The sequence below is a fragment of the Bombina bombina genome, chromosome 2 (assembly GCF_027579735.1).
Source record: "Bombina bombina isolate aBomBom1 chromosome 2, aBomBom1.pri, whole genome shotgun sequence".
Classification (NCBI taxonomy): Eukaryota; Metazoa; Chordata; class Amphibia; order Anura; family Bombinatoridae; genus Bombina; species Bombina bombina.
This window is the reverse complement of record NC_069500.1, coordinates 748581719-748602942: the sequence shown is the minus strand read 5'-3', so window position 1 is coordinate 748602942 and position 21224 is coordinate 748581719. Positions and strand designations below refer to the sequence as shown.

At 41.6% G+C, this 21224-nt stretch overlaps 1 protein-coding gene across 2 annotated transcripts in view; it reads right to left on the bottom strand.

The window, feature by feature from the left end:
• RNF126 (ring finger protein 126) overlaps positions 1 to 21224 on the bottom strand; it is a 133480-nt gene that overhangs the window by 75949 nt on the left and 36307 nt on the right. For both annotated transcript variants that reach the window (XM_053702841.1, XM_053702842.1), the window contains exons 3-5: positions 20123 to 20180; positions 19789 to 20027; positions 9131 to 9199 (exon numbers count right to left, since the gene is read on the bottom strand). In XM_053702841.1, coding sequence (XP_053558816.1) covers positions 9131 to 9199; positions 19789 to 20027; positions 20123 to 20180 — 366 coding nt within the window. The remainder of the gene's footprint in view (positions 1 to 9130; positions 9200 to 19788; positions 20028 to 20122; positions 20181 to 21224) is intronic.

The window sequence follows — 21224 nt, the reverse complement described above, 5'->3', positions numbered from 1 at the left end:
AAGAAAGGAATTTGGGAAAACTGCGTATGTAGGAACAGAGTCAAGGGAACACACCTCACTGGACTAAGAGTCCTCAGAAGCGGATGGCTCAGTGGTCTCTAACATCTCAACATTGGTTGCTGAAAACACTCTATTGCGGCATACGGAACATAATTGAGTGGGCAGGATTACCCGGGCCTCCTTACATTATACACAGGTATCAAATTCTGTATCGGAGGGATCCCCCTCTAAAATATCAGGATCCTCCGTAACTCGTCTATATCAAATTATAGAAAGGAAAAACAACTGGTACCTTACACCCCCAATGGCTGGGGCACTCACCACCTCCTATGACCCAGACAGGTAGAGAAGAAGCTCCTCTCCGCAGACATCCGTCAGGAATCTAAAGCAGTGAAAAAAAATTTTATGCTTACCTGATATATGTATTTATTTCTTGACACTGTCCACGGATCAGCAATTACTGTTGGGAATATTACTACTGGCCAGCAGAAGGGGGCAAAGAGCGCCACAGCAAAGCTGTTAAGTATTACTTCCCTTCCCACAAACCCCAGTCATTCGACTGAAGGAAAAGGAGAGAAAGGAAGTAACACAAGGTGCAGAGGTGCCCGAGGTTTATATAAACAACACTGTCTGAAAAAACAGGGAGGGCCGTAGACTCACTGTGTCAAGAAATAAATAAATCAGGTAAGCATAAATTTCATTTTCTTTCCTTAAGACATGGTGAGTCCACGGATCAGCATTTACTGTTGGGAATCAATACCCAAGCTAGAGGACACATGATAAGGGAGGGACAAGACAGGTAACCTAAACAGAAGGCACCACAGCTCGCAGAACCTTTCTCCCAAAAGAAGCCTCAGTCGAGGCAAAAAAAGTATCAAATGTATAGAATTTAGAAAAAGTGTGCAATGAAGACCAAGTCGTAGCCTTACAGATCTGTTCTTCAGAGACCTCATTCTTGAAGGCCCAATAGGAAGACACCGCCCTGGTGGAATGAGCTGTAATTCTCTCAGGAGGCTGCTGTCCAGCAGTCTCATATGCCAAACGAATAATACTTTTCAACTAGAGAGAAAGTGAAGTGGCAGCTTTCGGACCCTTACGTTTACCAGAAAAACAAACAAACAATGCAGAAGACTGACAAAAGTCCTTCTTGCCTGTAGATAGAATTTAAGAGCCTGCACAACATCTAAGTTGTGTAACAACTGCTCTTTATGAGAAGGAGGATTAGGACAGAGAGAAGGAACAACAATTTCCTGATAAATATTTCTGTCCGAAACCACCTTTGGAAGAAAACCAAACTTGGTACGGAGAACTGACTTATCTGCATGAAAAATGATATAAGGAGAATCACACTGAAAAAGGGAGAGTTCAGAAACCCTACGAGCAGAAGAAATAACAAGAAACAAAAACTTTCCAAGATAATAACTTAATATCTACGGAATGGAGCCTGTTGTAAAACTTTAAGAACCAAATTAAAGGGACAGTCTACACCAGAATTTTTATTGTTTTAAAAGATAGATAATCCCTTTATTACCCATTCCCCAGTTTTGCATAACCAACACAGTTATATTAATATACTTTTAACCTCTATGATAATCTGGTATCTAAGCCTCTGCAAACTGCCCCTTTATTTCAGTTCTTTTGACAGACTTGCAGTTTAGCCAATCAGTGCCTGCTCCCAGATAACTTCACGTGCACAAGCACAGTGTTATCTATATGAAATACATGAACTAACACCCTCTAGTGGTGAAAAACTGTTAAAATGCATTCTGAAAAGAGGTGGCCTTCAAGGCCTAAGAAATTAGCATATGAACCTCCTAAGTTAAGCTTTCAACTAAGAATACCAAGAGAACAAAGAAAAATTGGTGATAAAAGTAAATTGGAAAATTGTTTAAAATTGTATGCTCTATCTGAATCATTAAAGTTTATTTTGGCCTAGACTGTCCCTTTAAGGCTCCAAGGTGGAGCAACTGATTTAAATACAGGCCTGATTCTGACCAGAGCCTAACAAAAGGAATGGACATCTGGCACGTCCGCCAGACGCTTGTGCAACAGAATAGATAAAGCAGAAATCTGACCTTTAAGGGTACTGACAGATAACCCCTTCTCAAGGCCTTCCTGGAGAAAAGACAAGATCCTTGGGATCCTAACCTTACTCCAAGAATATCCATTAGATTCACACCAATAAAGATATTTACGCCATATCTTATGGTAAATCTTTCTAGTGACAGGCTTACGAGCCTGAATCATGGTCTCAATGACCGACTCAGAAAATCTACGCTTAGCTAAAATCAAGCGTTCAATCTCCAAGCAGTCAGCTTCAGAGAAACTAAGTTTGGATGATGGAAGGGCCCCTGAAGAAGGTCCTCCCTCAGCGGAAGTCTCCACGGAGGTAGAGATGACAATTCTACTAGATCCTCATACCAGATCCTGCGAGGCTACGCAGGAGCTATAAGAATCACCAATGCTCTCTCTTGCTTGATTCGAGCAATGATTCGCGGAAGGAGAGCAAACTGAGGAAATAGATATGCCAACCTGAAGTTCCAAGGAACTGCCAGAGCATCTATCAGAAAAGCTTGAGGATCTCTCAACCTCGAGCCATACTTTGGGAGCTTGGTGTTCTGACGAGACGCCATCAGATCCAACTCCGGTAATCCCCATTTGGTTGTTAACCTGAAGAACACTTTCGCACCTAAACCAGAATGTGGTCCAGATAAGGTGCCACTGCAACTCCTCGGGCCCGAATTACCACCAACAGAGCTCCCAGAACCTTCAAGAATAGCTGTGGCGAGGCCAAATGGAAGCACTACAAATTGAAAGTGTTTGTCTAGAAAGGCAAACCTCAGATATTTGCGATGGTCCCTGTGATGTGAATGGGCACATTCAGGTACGCATCCTTCAGGTCTATGGTTGACATAATTTGACCCTCTTGAATCAGAGGCAGGATGGAGCGGATAGTCTCCATTTTGAAGGACAGAACTCTGAGGAATTTGTTTAGAAGCTTTAGATCTAGAATGGGCCTGAAGGTACCTTCGTTTTTGGGAACCACAAACAGGTTTGAGTAAAACCCGAGACCCTGTTCCTGACTTGGAACAGGCACTATCACTCCTAAGCGGGAAAGGTCCTGAACACATTTCAAGAAGGCCTCTCTTTATCTGGTCTACAGATAATTTTGATAGGTGGAACCTGCCCCTGGGAGGAAAGGTTTTGAACTCCAACTTGTACCCCAGGGAAACTATGTCCACTGCCCACGGATCTGGAACATCTCTTTCCCAAGTCAGTGCGTACTGAGAGAGAGAGTCTGCCCCCCCACTTGATCCGATCTCGGACAGACACCTAAACATTTCACCTTCTCCTTGAACCCAAGGCAAAGAGAATGACTGGGGTTAGGGAAGTGATACTTAACAGCTTTGATGTGGTGCTCTTTGCCACCTCCCTGCTGGCCTGGAGTGATATTCCCAACAGTAATTGCTGATCCGTGGACTGACCGTGTCTTAAGAAAGTAAACGTGACCGTTCCTGGTCACATAGGGCTCAGGCAGGACCTAAGGAAAAAGCGTGCCATCTTATCTCAAGAAACTGTGCATCTCTCTAAATGAAAGAACCTGTATGTCCCCTATCAGCCTAAGAGCCCAAACGTTCTTACACATAAGCAGTCGAAATCACATGACGAATAGGGATTAAAAAAATCCCACTGTTCAATAATCCCCCCTCAGGAGATAATAACCCTTGATTCCATAAGATAAAGGAGTTTCCACTGGACAATGCCGTCTTCTTATTGTTAACATGTGGTAAAAGTAATGAAACCATCTTACCGGAATCTATGCTGTGGAACAGTAACACGGTCCTTCAAGTTTCACAGATTGTAGCAGCGCTTCTGACATGGACTTGAGTGAAGTAAGCAGGCAGCGAAACTCATCAATGCCGATTGCTTAAAGGGATACTAAACCCACATTTCTCTTTCATGATTCAGATAGAGCATGCAACTTTAAGCAACTTTCTAATTTACTCCTATTTTTCTTCGCTCTCTTGGTATCTTTATTTAAAAAGCAGAATGAAAAGCTTAAGAGCCAGCCCATTTTTGGTTCAGAACATGGGTTATGCTTGCTTATTAGTTTGGTAAATGAAGGCCATACCAATAGCAAGCGCTATCCAGGGTGCTGAACCTAAAATGGGGCTGGCTCCTAAGCTTTAAATTCCTGCTTTTTAAATAAAGATAGAAAGAGAACAAAGAAAAATTGATAGTAGGAGTAAATTAGAAAGTTGCATGCTCTACTCTAAATCATGAAAGATAAAATTTGGCTTTAGTATCCCTTTAAGGAGCTGTTAATATGAGTCTGGATAGATTCGCAGAAAGACTCCCCCTGCATCTCCAGACTAACTTTCGTCAATGCTCTCACTGAGAGGCTGACTAAGATTACTTAAAGCTCCAGTCCCATTGCAAAGAGTATTACCCTCCATAAGGAACTACTTCGAAATCTGACACTTCTCTGCCACCTCCTATGACTAAGCAAAGAATGACTGAGGGATGAGGGGAGTGGGGGAGGTATTTAAGCCTTAGGCTGGGGTGTCTTTGCCTCCTCCTGGTGGCCAGGTTCTGTATTCCCACAAGTAAGGAATGAAGCCGTGGACTCTCCTCATATTAAGATGGAAATACAGATTACAGCCACAAACATATTGGCTTTGTGCTTTTTATAATTTCAGTATAGATCAGACATGTACAAGCTCTTGAACAAAATAACTGATATCCACTACAATTAAGTCCAGTAGGTACCCTGGTCTTTAGCTTAAATATGTAGTAGGGTTCCTTTTTGTCCAGGAGCTTGTATCTGTTGCCACCCCATTGGTGGCATTCTGCTACAATCAATAACTTTAATTGAAAAGCTCCCAACATTAGTAAAATGTATATAGTTAAAATGTCTTGCAACTGTAGAGCAGTGTAGTTTTTTATATCATTACAAATGTTTCACTTATATAAACCTCTCGTCATTTTGCCAATATATTGAATATGGCAAAACTTACATTCAAATAGATAAAATGCAAAAGCCATTCTACATTTAGTAAAAAAAGTTATCCGTATACTATAAAAGGCCAAGTGTGTTTGTCCGAAAGCTGTCATGCGCAGTAGAGACAGCACGCGGACAAACACACTGGCCTAAGTCCCTACCTGTTCTGCCGACTGCGCCGAGCAAAAGTGGGCGTGGTCGAGCGTGAAGGGGGGCGGGGCCTAACGCGAAGGCCCGCGAAGGGGGGCGGAGCCTAGCGTGAAGGCCCGTGAAGAGAGCTCAAAACAGCTCAAGAGAGGGTGGAGGGATGTGGGGAGATGTGGGAGATGTGGAGTGAGGGGGGGAGATGTGGAGTGAGGGGGGAGATGTGGGGGAGATGTGGAGAGAGGGGGGGAGATGTGGGAGAGGGGGGAGTTGTGGAGTGAGGGAGGGGGAGATGTGGAGAGAGGGGGGGAGATGTGGAGTGAGGGGGAGATGTGGGGGAGGGGGGGAGATGTGGGGAGAGGGGGGAGATGTGGAGAGAGGGGGGGAGATGTGGGGGAGAGAGAGAGGGGGGAGAGAGAGGGGAAAGAGAGAGGGGGGAAGGGAGAAGGGAGAGAAGAGGAGAGAGAGAATGAGAAAGAGAGGGGGAGAGAGAGAGATGGGGGGAGAGAGGGAGAGAGAGAGAGGGTGAGAGAGAGGAGAGGGGGGGAGAGAGAGAGGAGAGACAGAGGAGGGAGAGAGAGAGAGGGGAGAGAAAGAGAGAGAGAAGAGAGAGGGGGGAGAGAGAGGGGGGGAGAGAGAGAGAGAGAGAGAGGGGGGAGAGAGAGAGGGGGGAGAGAGAGAGAGAGGGGAGAGAGAGAGGGGGGAGAGAGAGGGGGAGAGAGAGAGGGAGAGAGGGGAGGGAGAGAGGGGGAGAGAGAGAGAGGGGAGAGAGAGAGAGAGAGAGAGAGAGAGGTGAGAGAGAGAGGGGAGAGAGAGAGAGAGGGGGGAGAGAGAGAGAGGGGGGAGAGAGAGAGAGAGGAGAGAGAGGGGGGAGAGAGAGAGAGATAGAGGGGAGAGAGAAAGAGAGAGGCGAGAGAGAGAGAGGGGGGAGAGAGAGAGATAGAGGGGAGATAGAGAGAGGGGAGAGAGAGAGAGAGAGAGAGAGAGGGGTGAGATAGAGAGAGGCGAGAGAGAGGGGAGAGAGAGAGAAAGGGGGGAGAGAGAGAGGGGGGAGAGAGAGAGGGGAGCGAGAGAGAGAGAGAGAGGGGGAGATGAAGAGAGAGAGGGGGAGAGAGCGCAAAAGAGAGGGGGGAGAGAGAGAAAGCAAAAGAGAGTGGGAGGGAGAGAACGCCAGGGGTGGGACCACTGTACTGCAAAAAATGGCCCGTGTGAACGGGCTTTAGGACTAGTATCATATATTTGTTATCTACTGAGGATTTAAAATGTCTGGATACCATCCATCATTTCACACATCCTCCACATCTATAGTTTCGTTACCATGAACTATTGGTACTTTATGGTCTTCTTACCAAACATTTAAGTGCTAAAGTTCATAGGTCCTTTTGAAGACAAATTTACAAATGCCCAACTACATCCTTCAGGACATTATCAATTAGTGAGAATATGTACATTTATTTTCAAAATATATACAATATCTCTGAACTGATTGTTTTATTCAGTGGTAAACACTATACCACTTTATTCAAAATTCTCACTAGTCTTCTCTGTACATTTTCTCAGCTGCAATAGGCCCACTTCAGCTGTTATTTTTTCCAAGTCAGAGGGATTATATCCTCTCGCTATCAACCTATTTTTTTAAAAGTCACAGACTGTTCAAAATATACATTATCATCCTTGGTGTTCCATCTTATTCTGACAAATTTACCTCTCGGGATGACACGTATCAGGTGACGTGGGTGACATGACTTAGCATGAAAATAGTAATACCTGCACTTGGCTTTCTAAACGTTCTATTTATTATTCTATTGTTACCAACGTCACCTAATGTGACATTGAAGAAGTCAATACTTAAAACATTGTAACCACCAACAAATCTCAGTTGCATATCATTATTGTTTACAAATTCCAAAAATTGTGAGAAAGTATTCTCATCCAATGCTTCGTTTAGAATCAATATCAAATAGTCAATCTTCTGTAAAATAAAATCTTATTAACATACGGATTACATGAATTGAAAATGTTTTTGTTCCCAGAATCCAACATATACATTAGCAAAGGAGAGGGCATACTTTTGCCCCCAATGCTGTGCCACAGCATTGCAGATAATATGCATAATCAAATACAAGAAGTTGTGTGTCAACAAATAACCCGTAACAGAACAGATAAAATCTTTAACCCTTTCCCGCCATGACTAATTGGTCTACATTTGAACAAAGTTCCGACGTAAACAAATTGAAATCATGCAATCGTATGATTTCTATGACGTTAGGCACCCCTCCAGTCCCCCGATCCCACTTAACAAGCCGTTATTGTGCTAAAGCCCAGTGCAGTTAGGACAGCATGGAACCGCCTAAACGGGGAAGTGGTCATTTTATGCACTATAGCTTATAAACTTATTCTAAAGGTAACCACCAGCTTGTATTCCATGTATGTGTGGAATTGAGGTATATAATGATACAATATCAACTGCTACACAACTATATACTTCCTGCCATTTAATGTTATCCAAACTTTCCAACAAATGAGATGAATCACTCAGATAAAGACCTCTAAGGCAACGGCTGCAAAATGGCATCCATACAGTCAAAAGGCTCCAAAAGGGAGCCTATGCCAGACAGAATTGGAGTTCCTAATGACTAGGTCATTCCTGCAGAGCATCCAATGGCACTTTTTCAGATCACTATGCGTGTTATCCCCATTCTTCACTGCTAGTTCTAATATCTCTCTAGAACTAGCAGTGAAGAATAAGGATAACACACATAGTAATCTGACAAGGTCTGAGTAAGTGGCATTGGATGCTCTGCAGAATGACGACTCCGGTAAAGTAGGGAATATTGTGACCTTGGACAAAAAGGAACTATACTAAAACATTTAAACTAAAGACCAGGGTACCTACTGGACTTAATTTGGAGTGGGATATCAGTTATTTTGTCTAAGAGTTTGTACATGTCTGATGTATACTGAAAGCATAAAAAGCACAAAAGTAAACATGTTTGTGAATAATAACAATTACTAATGGGGACTGTAATCTGCATTCTGTTTTTATGTATCATGTTTTTTTTAATGTGAGGCACGTGAAGTGTAAATACCTTGCCAGGGTATTTTGTCCTATAAATGGAAGTGAAGATTTTGTAACAATAGTCTATGATTAAGGGCAACTATGTGGTGTGAAACGCATCAGACCACTATTTTGCTTCATGACTATATCTAGTTTTTAATCATGATACAACAACATGTGTGACTTAATTTTTCCACTGATGTGCAGACTTAAAGGGACATGAAACCCAAATTTTTTCCTTCATGGTTTAGATTGCAATCTTAAAAAAACTTTCTAATTTACTTCTATTATCTTATTTGCTTCATTCTCTTGATATCCTTTGCTGAAAAGCCTATCTAGATAGGCTCAGTAGCTGCTGATTGGAGGCGTCACATAGATGCCTTGTCTGATTGGCTCACCCAAGTGCATTGCTAATTCTTCAACAAGGGATATCTAAAGAGTGAAGGAAATTAGATAATAGAAGCAAATTGGAATTTTGTTTAAAATTGTATGTTCTATCTGAATCATGAAATTAATATTTTGGGTTTAGTGTCCCTTTAAGTCTTCATTTGCTGGTTTGTGAAGCTGTGTGGTTCTCTACGTTTTCTGGCTAGCACCTTTTCTGTACATATGTACCGCTTGGCAAATGACATCATCGGGTACCTCACATGCCAAGAGCAGAGCCACAAGCTGGTAGCGGCTTTGGAAGTTTAGTAAAGGATGTGCTCAGCCCAGGATATTATGTGTACATACTTGTTCTATATACAGCTGACTTAAACCTGACCCAGTATCGATTTCGGCATTGTGCTATTAAGGGTATAGACTGTAAAGTGAAGATTTTTGTTATTTCTATTGTGATGTTTTGGGGTTGATATTATTTTATAGTCATAGCTGTAGCATACATTAAGATAGTTTATGTGCAAGACAGGGGTTAAAAACAGACTCACCAAGGCCCTATTCCCAGGTTTGGCATGGCTGTGGGTGCGATAATCCCATTCACTAACTGCTGAATGATCCTGTGAATAGATAAAAATGGAATACATTAGCTTTGCACACTCAACCAACCCACTGAGCACAATGTGCTTCCTAACATGGCATCTTAATTAAAAAAAAAAAAAAAAATCCTACCAAATTCTAAAAGAATTACAGGAAGAGGTACTGTGTATTTAATTAATACAAACAAAAGTATATACTAAAGAGCACAAATTGCTAAATCTCTACTATAAAAAAACGGTATATGTATAAAAACATAATTTATGTAAGAACTTACCTGATAAATCATTTCTTTCATATTAGCAAGAGTCCATGAGCTAGTGACGTATGGGATATACATTCCTACCAGGAGGGGCAAAGTTTCCCAAACCTCAAAATGCCTATAAATACACCCCTCACCACACCCACAAATCAGTTTAACGCATAGCCAAGAAGTGGGGTGATAAGAAAAAAAGGGCGAAAGCATAAAAAAAATAAGGAATTGGAATAATTGTGCTTTATACAAAAAACTCATAACCACCACAAAAACAAACAAAAAAAAAAAAAGGTGGGCCTCATGGACTCTTGCTAATATGAAAGAAATTAATTTATCAGGTAAAGTTCTTACATAAATTATGTTTTCTTTCATGTAATTAGCAAGAGTCCATGAGCTAGTGACGTATGGGATAATGAATACCCAAGATGTGGATCTTCCACGCAAGAGTCACTAGAGAGGGAGGGATAAAATAAAGACAAGCCAATTCCGCTGAAAATAATCCACACCCAAAACAAAGTTTAAATCTTATAATGAAAAAAACTGAAATTATAAGCAGAAGAATCAAACTGAAACAGCTGCCTGAAGTACTTTTCTACCAAAAACTGCTTCAGAAGAAGAAAACACATCAAAATGGTAGAATTTAGTAAAAGTACGCAAAAAAGACCAAGTTGCTGCTTTGCAAATCTGATCAACCGAAGCTTCATTCCTAAACGCCCAGGAAGTAGAAACTGACCTAGTAGAATGAGCTGTAATCCTTCTTAATGGATTTAGAAACAAAATCTCTTATGTTAACAGGAACACTCTGAGTATTAGATGTCGATGGAACCGCAACAGGTAATGTAACATTACTAAAGGAAATATTATCTGCATTAACAAGTTTGTCATGACATTCATTACAAACAGCTGGAGGAACAGATACCACAAGTTTACAGCAAATACACTTAACTTTGGTAGATCCAGCATCAGGCAGCGATTTTCCAGAAGTATCTTCTGATTCAGGGTCAATCTGAGACATCTTGCAATATGTAATAGAAAAAACAACATATAAAGCAAAATTGATCAAATTCCTTAAATGACAGTTTCAGGAATGGGAAAAAAATGCCAGTGAACAAGCTTCTAGCAACCAGAAGCAAATAAACAATGAGACTTAAATAATGTGGAGACAATAATGACGCCCATATTTTTAGCGCCAAAAAAGACGCCCACATTATTTGGCGCCTAAATGCTTTTAGCGCCAAAAATGACGCCACAATCCGGTAACGCCGATACTTTTGGCGCAAAAACGTCAAAAATGACGCAACTTCCGGTGACAAGTATGACGCCGGAAATAACAAAGATAATTTTTTGCGCCAAAAAAGTCCGCGCCAAGAATGACGCAATAAAATGAAGCATTTTCAGCCCCCGCGAACCTAACAGCCCACAGGGAAAAAAAGTCAAAATTTTAAGGTAAGAAAAAATTGATTATTCAAATGCATTATCCCAAATAATGAAACTGACTGTCTGAAATAAGGAATATTGAACATCCTGAATCAAGGCAAATAAATGTTTAAACACAAATATTTAGAACTTTATATAAAGTGCCCAACCATAGCTTAGAGTGTCACAAAAATAAGACTTACTTACCCCAGGACACTCATCTACATGTAGTAGAAAGCCAAACCAGTACTGAAACGAGAATCAGTAGAGGTAATGGTATATATAAGAGTATATCGTCAATCTGAAAAGGGAGGTAAGAGATGAATCTCTACGACCGATAACAGAGAGCCTATGAAATAGGTTTTTGGAAACTTTGCCCCTCCTGGTAGGAATGTATATCCCATACGTCACTAGCTCATGGACTCTTGCTAATTACATGAAAGTAACATAACTTATATTAAACAGTCTACATTTCATGGGAATAAATAAAAACCCAGGGTACTAGTTGTGCAATACTTATAATATGGTAGTAATTCAAAATTGTACCAAATATGTTGTTTGTTATTGCTGCACTAGAGCTGAAAACTGTAACAAACACGTGAAGCAATGTAAGCGTGGTTAATATAGTAGTGTATTGAATAAAGTGCTTCCGTTTAAGTGGTATTACATTACCTATGTAATTCCACTTGTTCTAATAAAATATATAACACACAGGATGCAGCTTCCAAAAAATATCAGTTTCATAGTAATGTACTTGGTACTGGCATCTGAATCCCACCACCAAGCTACCTCAGACCCCTCAATAAAAAACAAATTATGCTTACCTGATAATTTCCTTTCCATCTGTATGAGAAGAATCCACGGCTTTCCTTTACTTGTGGGAATACAGAACCTGGCCACCAGGAGGAGGCAAAGACACTCCAGCCAAACGCTTAAATACCTCCCCCACTCCCCTCATCCCCAGTCATTCTGCCGAGGGAACAAGGAACAGGAATATCAGGGTATAAATGGTGCCAGAAGAACAAAAAATTTTGGTCCGCACAATGGAGAAAACGGGCGGGGGCCGTGGACTTTCCTCATACAGATGGAAAGGAAATTATCAGGTAAGCTTTTATGTTTTCCATCTTAATATGTGAAGAGTCCACAGCTTTATTCCTTACTTGTAGGAAACAGACCCAAGCTCTAGAGGACACTGAATGAAAAACGGGAGGGTAAGAGAGAGGCGGACCCTATTCTGAGGGCACCACAGCCTGCAAAAACCTCTCCCCCAAAAGCTACTTCAGCTAAAGCAAAAACGTAAAATTTGTAAAACTTTTAAAAAGTATGTAAGAACAACCATTCTTGAAGGCCCAAGATGAAGCCACAGCTCTAGTTGAATAAGCCGTAATCCTCTGAGGAGGCTTATGTCCCGCTGTTTCATATGCTAAGCGAATAATGCTCCTCAACCAAAAAGATAGGGAAGTGGAAGAAGCCTTCTGCGATTCCCAGAATAGACAACAAACAACGTTGAAGTCTGTCTAAAATCCTTTGTGGCCTGAAGGTAGAATTTCAAAGCCCAAACCACATCCAGATTATGAAGTAATTGTTCCTTCGAAGAAGAAGGATTAGGACACAAAGAAGGAAGTCTCCTGATTGATGTTGCGATCAGACACAACCTTAGGGAGAAAACCCAACCCAGTGCGAAGAACAGCCTTGTCAGCATGAAAAACTAGGTAAGGAGGCTCACATTGCAAGGCCACCATCTCAGAGACTTTGCGTGCCGAGGCAATAGCCAGTAGAAAAAGAACCTTCCAAGACAGTAACTTAATGTCAACTGAATGCATGTGCTCAAATAGAGCCCTCTCCAAAACCTTAAGAACCAGATTTAAACTCCAAGGAGGAGTGGAATTTCTAAACACAGGCCGGATTCTAGACAGAGCCTGAACAAAAGACTGTATATCAGCAAGCCTCTTGTGTAATAACACAGATAGAGCCGACATCTGTCCCTTTAAGGAACTAGCGGCAAGTCCCTTCTCCAAACTCTCTTGGAGAAAGGAAAGAATACTCGACACCCTGACCTTATGCCAGGGGAGTCCATGCTCTTCACACCAGAGTAAGTAGGTCCACTACCCCTTATGATAGATGCGACGAGTGACCGGCTTTCTAGCGTGAATGAGAGAATCAATCACTCTCTCAGAAAAACCTCTCTTGGCTAGGACTAAGCGTTCAATCTCCACGCAGTGAGCCTCAGAGAATCTAAATTCTGATGAACAAAGGGACCCTGTTCCAGCACATCTATGCAACAAGGTAACCTCCATGGAGGAGAGGACATCCCCACCAGATCCGCAAACCACATCCTTTGCGGCCACAATGGAGAAATTAGGATCGCCGAAGCCTGCTTGATGCGGGCCACTACCCGAGTTAGAAGTGGTAAAGGAGGAAAAATGTAAACTAGTTTGAACCTCCAAGCCACTGCTAATGCATCTATCAGCTCTGCCTGTGGACCCCTGGACCGCGACCCGTATCTGGGTAGCTGGGAATTGAGTCTGGACGCCATGAGATTCATCTCCGGCGTCCCCTATCTGTTGCAAATCTCTGCAAACACCTCAGGATGGAGAGACCATTCCCCCAGATGAAAGGATTGTCTGCTGAGGAAATCTGCTTCCCAGTTGACCACATCCAAAATGTGGATCGCTGACAGTGATTCTCTCGACCGGTTGTCCAGAGAAATCTGTTGAGACAGATCCAAGTGGTCGCCGTTCTATTGCCTCAGCATGCACAGCTGAAGAGGTCTGAGATGGAACCTGGCGAATAGAATATCTATGCTGGACATCATGAGCCCAATTACCTCCATACACCGAGCCACAGATGGCTTTGAGGAGCCTGGTCTGTAAGGAATCTCCTCATGGATATGAAATCTATTATTGTGCCAAGGAATCCCACCCTGGTACTGGGAACCAAAGAACTCCTTCCCAAGTTTATCTTCCATCCAAGAATAGCTCTTGAATGGTCTTCTGCCAGCCGGCAGGAAAGAACCTGGACCAGGATGTCGTCCAAGTATGGCGCTACTGAAATACCTCTGGACCTCGCCACCACGAGCAGAGCCCCCAGAACCTTCTTAAAGACTCTTGGAGCAGTAGCCAGACCAAAGGAAGAGCCAAAATCTGGAAGTGCTGGTCCAGAAAGGCGAATCTTAAGAACTTTAAAGTGATCCTTGTGTATTGGTACATGTAGGTAAGCATCCTTCAAGTCTATCGTAGTCATGAACTGTCCCTCTTGAACTAAGGGCAGAATAGACTTTATCGTCTCCATCTTGAATGATGGGACCAACAAACTTGTTTAGACACTTTAGGTCTAGAATCGGGCAAAACGTACCCTTCTTTGGGACCACAAAGGTATGAGTAGTACTCTAGACCTCTCCCTGATAGAGGTACTGGCACAATTACTCCCAGGGAGGAGAGATCCCTCACGCACCCTAAAAAAACTTCCTGTTTTTCTGGTCTTGAAGATAGGTTTGATACGAGGAATCTGCCCCTGGGCAGATGATATTTGAAACCTATCCTGTAACCCTGAGCGATGACCTCTAGAAACTAAGGGTCTTGCACGTCCCCCAACCAAGCCTCCGCAAAGAGATAGTCTGCCCCCAACACTATCCAACGCTGGATCGGGGGCCGCCTCTTCATGCCGACTTAGTTTCGGCGGGCTTCTTGTTCTGCTTGGATTTTATTCCAAGACTGAGATGGTTTCCCAGTTCTCTTTGGCTGATCAGGCTTCGCGAAGGGCTGCTGGCATTGGGATTTATCTGAACGAAAGGGTCAAAAATTAGAACCTTGTCCTTTAGGTTTATTTTTCTTATTCTGCGGTAGAAAGGAACCCTTGCCCCCAGTGACTGTGGATATGATAGAGTCCAGGCCTGGACCAAAAGGAATCTTCCCCTTAAATGGAAGGGAAAGCAATCTAGATTTTGAAGTCATGTCCGCAGACCAAGACTTCAGTCAGAGAGCCCAACGGGCTACAACAGAAAAACCTGATGTTTTGGCATTCAGGTTAATAATCTGCATGTTTGCATCACAGATGAAAGAATTAGCTACCCTCAAGGCCTTAACTCTATCCTGGATCTCGTTGAGGGGAGTTTCCACCTCGATCATCTCCGATAGGGTCGCACCAATAGGTAGTGGTTCCAGCTACCGCAGCAACAGCCACTGCAGGCTGAAACAAGTACTCCTGTGTGCTGAAACATTTTTCTTAAAGTGAAAGTAAATCCTAGCGTTTTACAAACCATAGGATTGACTATTGAAACAAATAAAAGGGGACTTTCATTCATGAAGTATAAGGCTTGGCGCCGATGGGAATTTTTTTGCTAAGAGGTGGGCGCCAAGCCGGATTTACCGCATGATTATTGGCTAAGAGGTGAAAATGTCACCTCTTAGCAAAAAATTTTTAGCCGTGGGCTGCTGTAGCAGCTAAAAACGATCAATTGAAATAAATAAAGGAGCTTTCGACAAGAAGTATCTTATACTTCATGAATTAAAGTCCCCTTTATTTGTTTCAATAGTCAATCCTAGCGTTTGTAAAACGGTAGGATTTACTTTCACTTTAATAGAGTTTCTAGATTCTTACCCATGGGCTCCTTAAATGACAAACTATCCTCCAGCGGGATAGTGGTGCGCTTAGCAAGCGTGGATATAGCTCCATCCACCTTAGGGAAAGACCCCCTCCAACTCTAATTGAGAGTCCGTAACGGGGAACAATTTCTTAAAAGGAAGAAGATGGGGAAAAATAAGATCAAAGTCTCTCCCATTCATTCTTAATATTTGCCATCTTTACGGTAACCGTCAAAGTCTGTGGCATGATCCTGTCCTCATAAACCTTCTCAAGCTTTGGAACAGAAGGCTCCTTGGGTAATTTGGTTCCAGAACCTCTAACCTAGCCAACACTTCCTTTAACAGAAAGCGTAAGTGCTCGATCCTAAATCTAAAGTCTGGTTCCTCCGCAGCCGGAGGTTTAGAGGCAGCAGATTCCGACCCAGAAAGAGCTTCCTCTGAACTATCAGAGGCGTCTTTATCAGCATATAATCTAGTATCAGATAAATCCAAATTGGTAGATGACCCCTGGGAAGGATAGCAATATTTGACCTTTCGCTTGCGATTAGCAGGGCGAGGTAAAGCACTGAAGGCCGCAGACACTGCCGTTTGCAACTGTTCAGAAAAGTCTGGCAGTAAGAGGGCCCCTCCCGAAGGAGGATTAGAAGTGCAATGACCCCTCAGAGGTGGACTGCTAGGTGGTACTTAACATCTTTGTCTTTTTAGATATAATTACCTTATCGAGGCACGTGGAACATAATTGAGCAGGCAGGTATACCATAGCCTCCTCACAATAAAAACAGGTATTAGATTTAGGAAAAGAGGGAGTACCCTCTAATGCATCAGAGTCCTCTATAGCTTGCGCTTTAAAGATGGACAATAGAACAAGATAAATGGCACCTTTATACCCCCAATGGCCGGAGCACTCACCAACTCCTATGACCCAGGCCCCACAGAGAAACTGCTTCTTCTCCTGTAAACCGCACAGTCAGGAAAAAGGAAGTCAATGAGATTGCACCCGGTCACATGGAGTAATCTGCAGGACCGCCCCTGCTCCAGGAGAAAAATGCGCCAAAAATAACAGGCCGCGCAGCTATCTCAAAAACTAAAGTAAAAGCTAAATGTTCCATACCTGCCTGAGCCTCATCTCACACATATTGCAGCATAAAACATAATAAAGCAAGTTATGTATAAATCCCCTCTGTTCAATAACCTCCCTCCGGAGATATTAACCCTTGATTACATACAGATAAAGTCACACTGTGACACCGTCTTCTTACGTTATATAAAATAAAACGATCTTACCGGAATCTCTGCCGTGGAACAGACACACAGCCTCTCAAGTTTGACAGTCTTGTAGCATTGCACCTGACATGGACTTGAATGATACAAGCAGGCAGTGAAACTCGTCAACACTGATTGCTTAGAAGCTGTTAATACAAGTCATTTGCAGAAAGACTCTTCCCTGCATCTCTAGACCCTAACATTCATCAATGCTGTCACTGAGAGGCTGACAAGACTACTTGAAACTCCAGTCCCATATCGAAGAGTACTACCCTCCATAAGAGACTACTCTGAATCTTCCAACACTTCTCTGCCAACCTCCTGTGACGAAAGGCAAAGAATGACTGGGGGATAAGGGGAGCGGGGGAGGTATTTAAGCCTTTGGCTGGGGTGTCTTTGCCTTCTTCTGGTGGCCAGGTTCTGTATTCCCACAAGGAATGAAGCCGTGGACTCTAATCATATTAAGATGGAAATAGAATGAGTGGAATCACATATGCACCAGTACAGCGTGTAACACAATACAGAAAATGAAGCACTTTATTCAATGCACTACTATAATAACCATCCAATCACTTTCTTCATCCTGCCGCAACAACCTACGCAATATTTCCAAGATTCGCCCTTTTCTGAGCGCTACCACCGCAAAGCAAATAATCCACTCACTTGTTATTTCCCGACTTGACTACTGCAATAACCTACCTTACTGGCCTTCCTCTTTCCCGCCTCTCCCCCCTTCAATCCATCCTAAATGCTTCTGCCAGTCTAATCCACCTTTCCCGTCGCTCTGTATCTGTTGCACCTCTCTGCGAGTCCCTTCATTGGCTCCCCATTCAAAACAGAATTAAATTCAAAATTCTCACCCTTGCATACAAAGCTTTAACCAACGCCACTACCTATCCTCTCTAATCAACAAGTATACTCCAGCCTGCCCACTAAGAACCAACAATGACCGGCTCCTTGCATCTTCGACTGTCACCTCTTCCCATGCTATACTGCAGGACTTCTGTCGTGCAGCACCAACCCTCTGGAACTTTCTGCCTCATGCTGTCAGGCTTTGCCCTAATCTTTCTTCTTTTAAATGCTCCCCGAATACTTTTTTGTTATGAGAAGCCTACCACCCAACTCAGTAATAAATGAATTCCACTTACCTAATATTTCCCTGATCTAACTGTGCATTAACATAATTCTCAGTCTTGCAGTCCTCACCTCCTACCCTTCTAGAGTAGAGTAAGTTCCACTGAATAGGGGCCATCAATTCCTACTGTATGTGTTTGTAAAATTTTGACTGGTTCCTTACAAGTTTTATATCATTGTTTTATGTAAATGAATTGTACCCATGGACAGCGCTGCGGAATATGTTGGCGCTTCATAAAGTATAATAACCACACTTTTTTTTCACTCGTAATTGTTGCAGTTTGCAGCTCCGGTGCAACAATAGCAAGCTACATATTTTTTACAATTTTGATTTACCACCATATTATAAGAATCACATATCTAGTACCCAAGGTTTTTATTTATTCCCATGATTTTTAGATTCTTTTATTAAAGGTTGTGTTTTATACATATGCCAGCTTTCATAACCTTGGCAATGAGTGCCGTCTAGTGTATTCTTTTGTTTTGGGTATATACCTTCCCTATGTTGTATTGCTCCTGACACTGCTTGTCACCCACAGCTAGCTAGCTTTGTTTTAACGCCCGTCAACTGCAGCTGATCTCATATCCTCCAGGCAGTGAATGGGAAATAGAACACCTAGCTATTAAGTAGGTTAGTTTTACTCATGCTTGTGAAATTTAGATTGTGTTTGAATTGACATATGTGTCACAAACTGAGCCAACAGTAGGTACTGTGTGAAATCTCCCCTTTTGAAAGCTACTTAAAAACCAAATAAACCAATAATGAAAGAAAAGAAGGAAATAAAAAAAATAAAGATATCTCATACAAAGAAGAGTACTTAAAGGGACAGTTTACTCAAAAATGTTCTCCCCTTTAATTTGTTACCAATGATCTACTTTACCTGCTGGAGTGTATTCAATTGTTTACACGAATTTCCATTACCCTTATAATGGCATTTGAAATAGTTTATTTAGCCTGTGGTATCCTCACCCATCCTAAAAGTTTTTGGCCTCAAGGCCAAGCTGTGTTAACACAGTCAGTAGAAGAAATTACACTCCCAGTGGGTTATAGAAGAGATAAGATAAAAAAAAGGTTAATTTTTCATTAGTCTCTCCAAGTATTGGTGATTGGTTTATGGACAGATATAAGATAAAGAAGCAGGTATATGTACACATTGTGATAAAGTAATGAGATCTGATAATACCAAGAAGCTCAACACATTTTATAAGGTTGTGGCTTCAAAACACAAAATCACCTATTTAATATACAGAAATAAGCCTTAAAAAACACATTAAGGGAAAAAAACAATTTTATAGTATACTGTCCCTTTAATCAAGTTAATCTAGTATAAATCAATTAAACTATGTTGTATGATAAGTGTAGGTGAACTGTGACTGGGATCAAAATTCAAACACGGTTCTAAGAAAAAAATACTTAAAAAAGAAAAGAAGAAAAAAAAAAAAGAAAAAGAAAAATCGTACCAAAAGCAATGCTAAGAAGCAGAGGGAGATCTAAATAAAAAACTATGAACAGCTATGAAAGTTTGAAGTGTACAGACATACATTTACCTAAATACAGCAATTATTTAAGTCATTAGATTGTTGGGTGTTCTTGCAGAAGATTCTAGCAGTATGCATGTCTATCTTGAAAAACAACCAACATGGAATGGAAGAGTTATGGATGCAGAGGGGTTTAAAGCATTGGTAAAATGATTTTCGATGACCTGCAGTTACATGAGCCTATACAACTAAAACTGCATTAGACATCAGTCTTCTTAATTCCTTGTTAAAAGGATATACTGCGATTTTTGTTTATCTTACAATGATACTATTTAAATTTTCATATCAGTATGTTTACATGATGATAAGATCTGTAAACACAAGATTCACAAAGTTATTAGACTAAAGAGCTTACTGCGTTACTGAGCACGCTTCAGAGCAGTCTGCCACTAATGTTTCTCTATACTTAACTCCTTCTCACCCCTCTAGTGTAGGGACACCTTCGTGCCTCCCTGCAGTTCGTCTTGTGCTTAGCCTGGCACGAGGTTGCCGAGCACCATATCTCTGTCGTGATTGCTGCTCCCTCCGATTCTCCCCATCGCGAGTCTCCTCTGTGGGTACGCCCGAACCAAAAATTGGGAAATCAAGGCCTTCATTAAAAATACCGACCGTTACCTGTCCATATCCAGAAGGCAACATGAACTGGGTGGGCTCCAAGTTCTAAGAAAAAGGGGCAAAGAGAGGAATGGAGGTAAGGGATGACACAGGAATATGGCCTAAACAGCCTTGTACCCACAGTTACACTGCTCACTCACTTCAAAAGGATGTCTGTTTTGTTCTGTCCCTGAGGAGCTGCTGTTCTCTGTACCTCTACTAAAATAGGAAAGAAAAAAAAGAAAGACATGTTAAAAGGAAATGAATGTCATTTATATTCTTTATGGCATCAAAAAGTGGGCATTTTAAAATATAATGCAGTTTGTTTGTAAAGCTGAGGGCATGTCCCTCTTCACAAATAGAGATGTGATAATTCTGTCGCTGTGACCAGTATTACATAAGCATACACTTTGTCAGTTTACAAATAATAAAACGGCTTTTAATTGACATTTCTTACAAGGAAAAAATATTTAACATGCTAAACAGTGAACTTTCATATGCATTATAGAATTTTTAATGATTGATGTTCCTTTAAAAACTACTATATTATATATATATATAAAAAAAAAAGTGGCACTGGAATCTGGAGACAGTAAACGGCTTGAGATTTTTAAATAAAATGTTTAGTTATGCATAATGAAACAACTTGCAATATATGTTTATTTTGGCCCCTTTTCATGTAATTTAGCTATGAAAATGTTGCCATTTATACTCCTCAGAACACGAATGCACCCTACTGACTCATCAAGACTAACCCTACTACATGTTTTTAACTAATAGGCTTTAACAACTGCAAAACATAGTACTTTATAGTAACTCCTCCAAATAAGGCTAATGGTCAGTTGGCTTTGGCTATTGAAAAATAATTGCTGTGAAAAGGATGCTAATTTGATTTAAAAAGTTGTGACTTGGCTGATATGTTGTTCTACAGCAACAAAACAGAAATGTCTTGTAATTACAAGGTGTTTACTGTCCCTTTAAGGCATTATATAATCATTTGGTTATTTTTATAAATAGATACAGAAGAAGCGTTCTCTCAGGAACAAACAACAGCTCAATAGCTTGTTCTAGGATGATTTACCCCCTGGGAGCAGCCTCTTTTATCCCAATAGTGCTTTTCACAGAAAATAACTTTCCTATAGTATATCAGTCTGATCCCGCCTAACAAGGTCAGTCCAACCCGAAATACCAGGCAATCCTTCTCTGAACAAGGAACATGGCAACCCCAGGCGATCATTTCGGCCTTCTTCGGACCTCATCAAT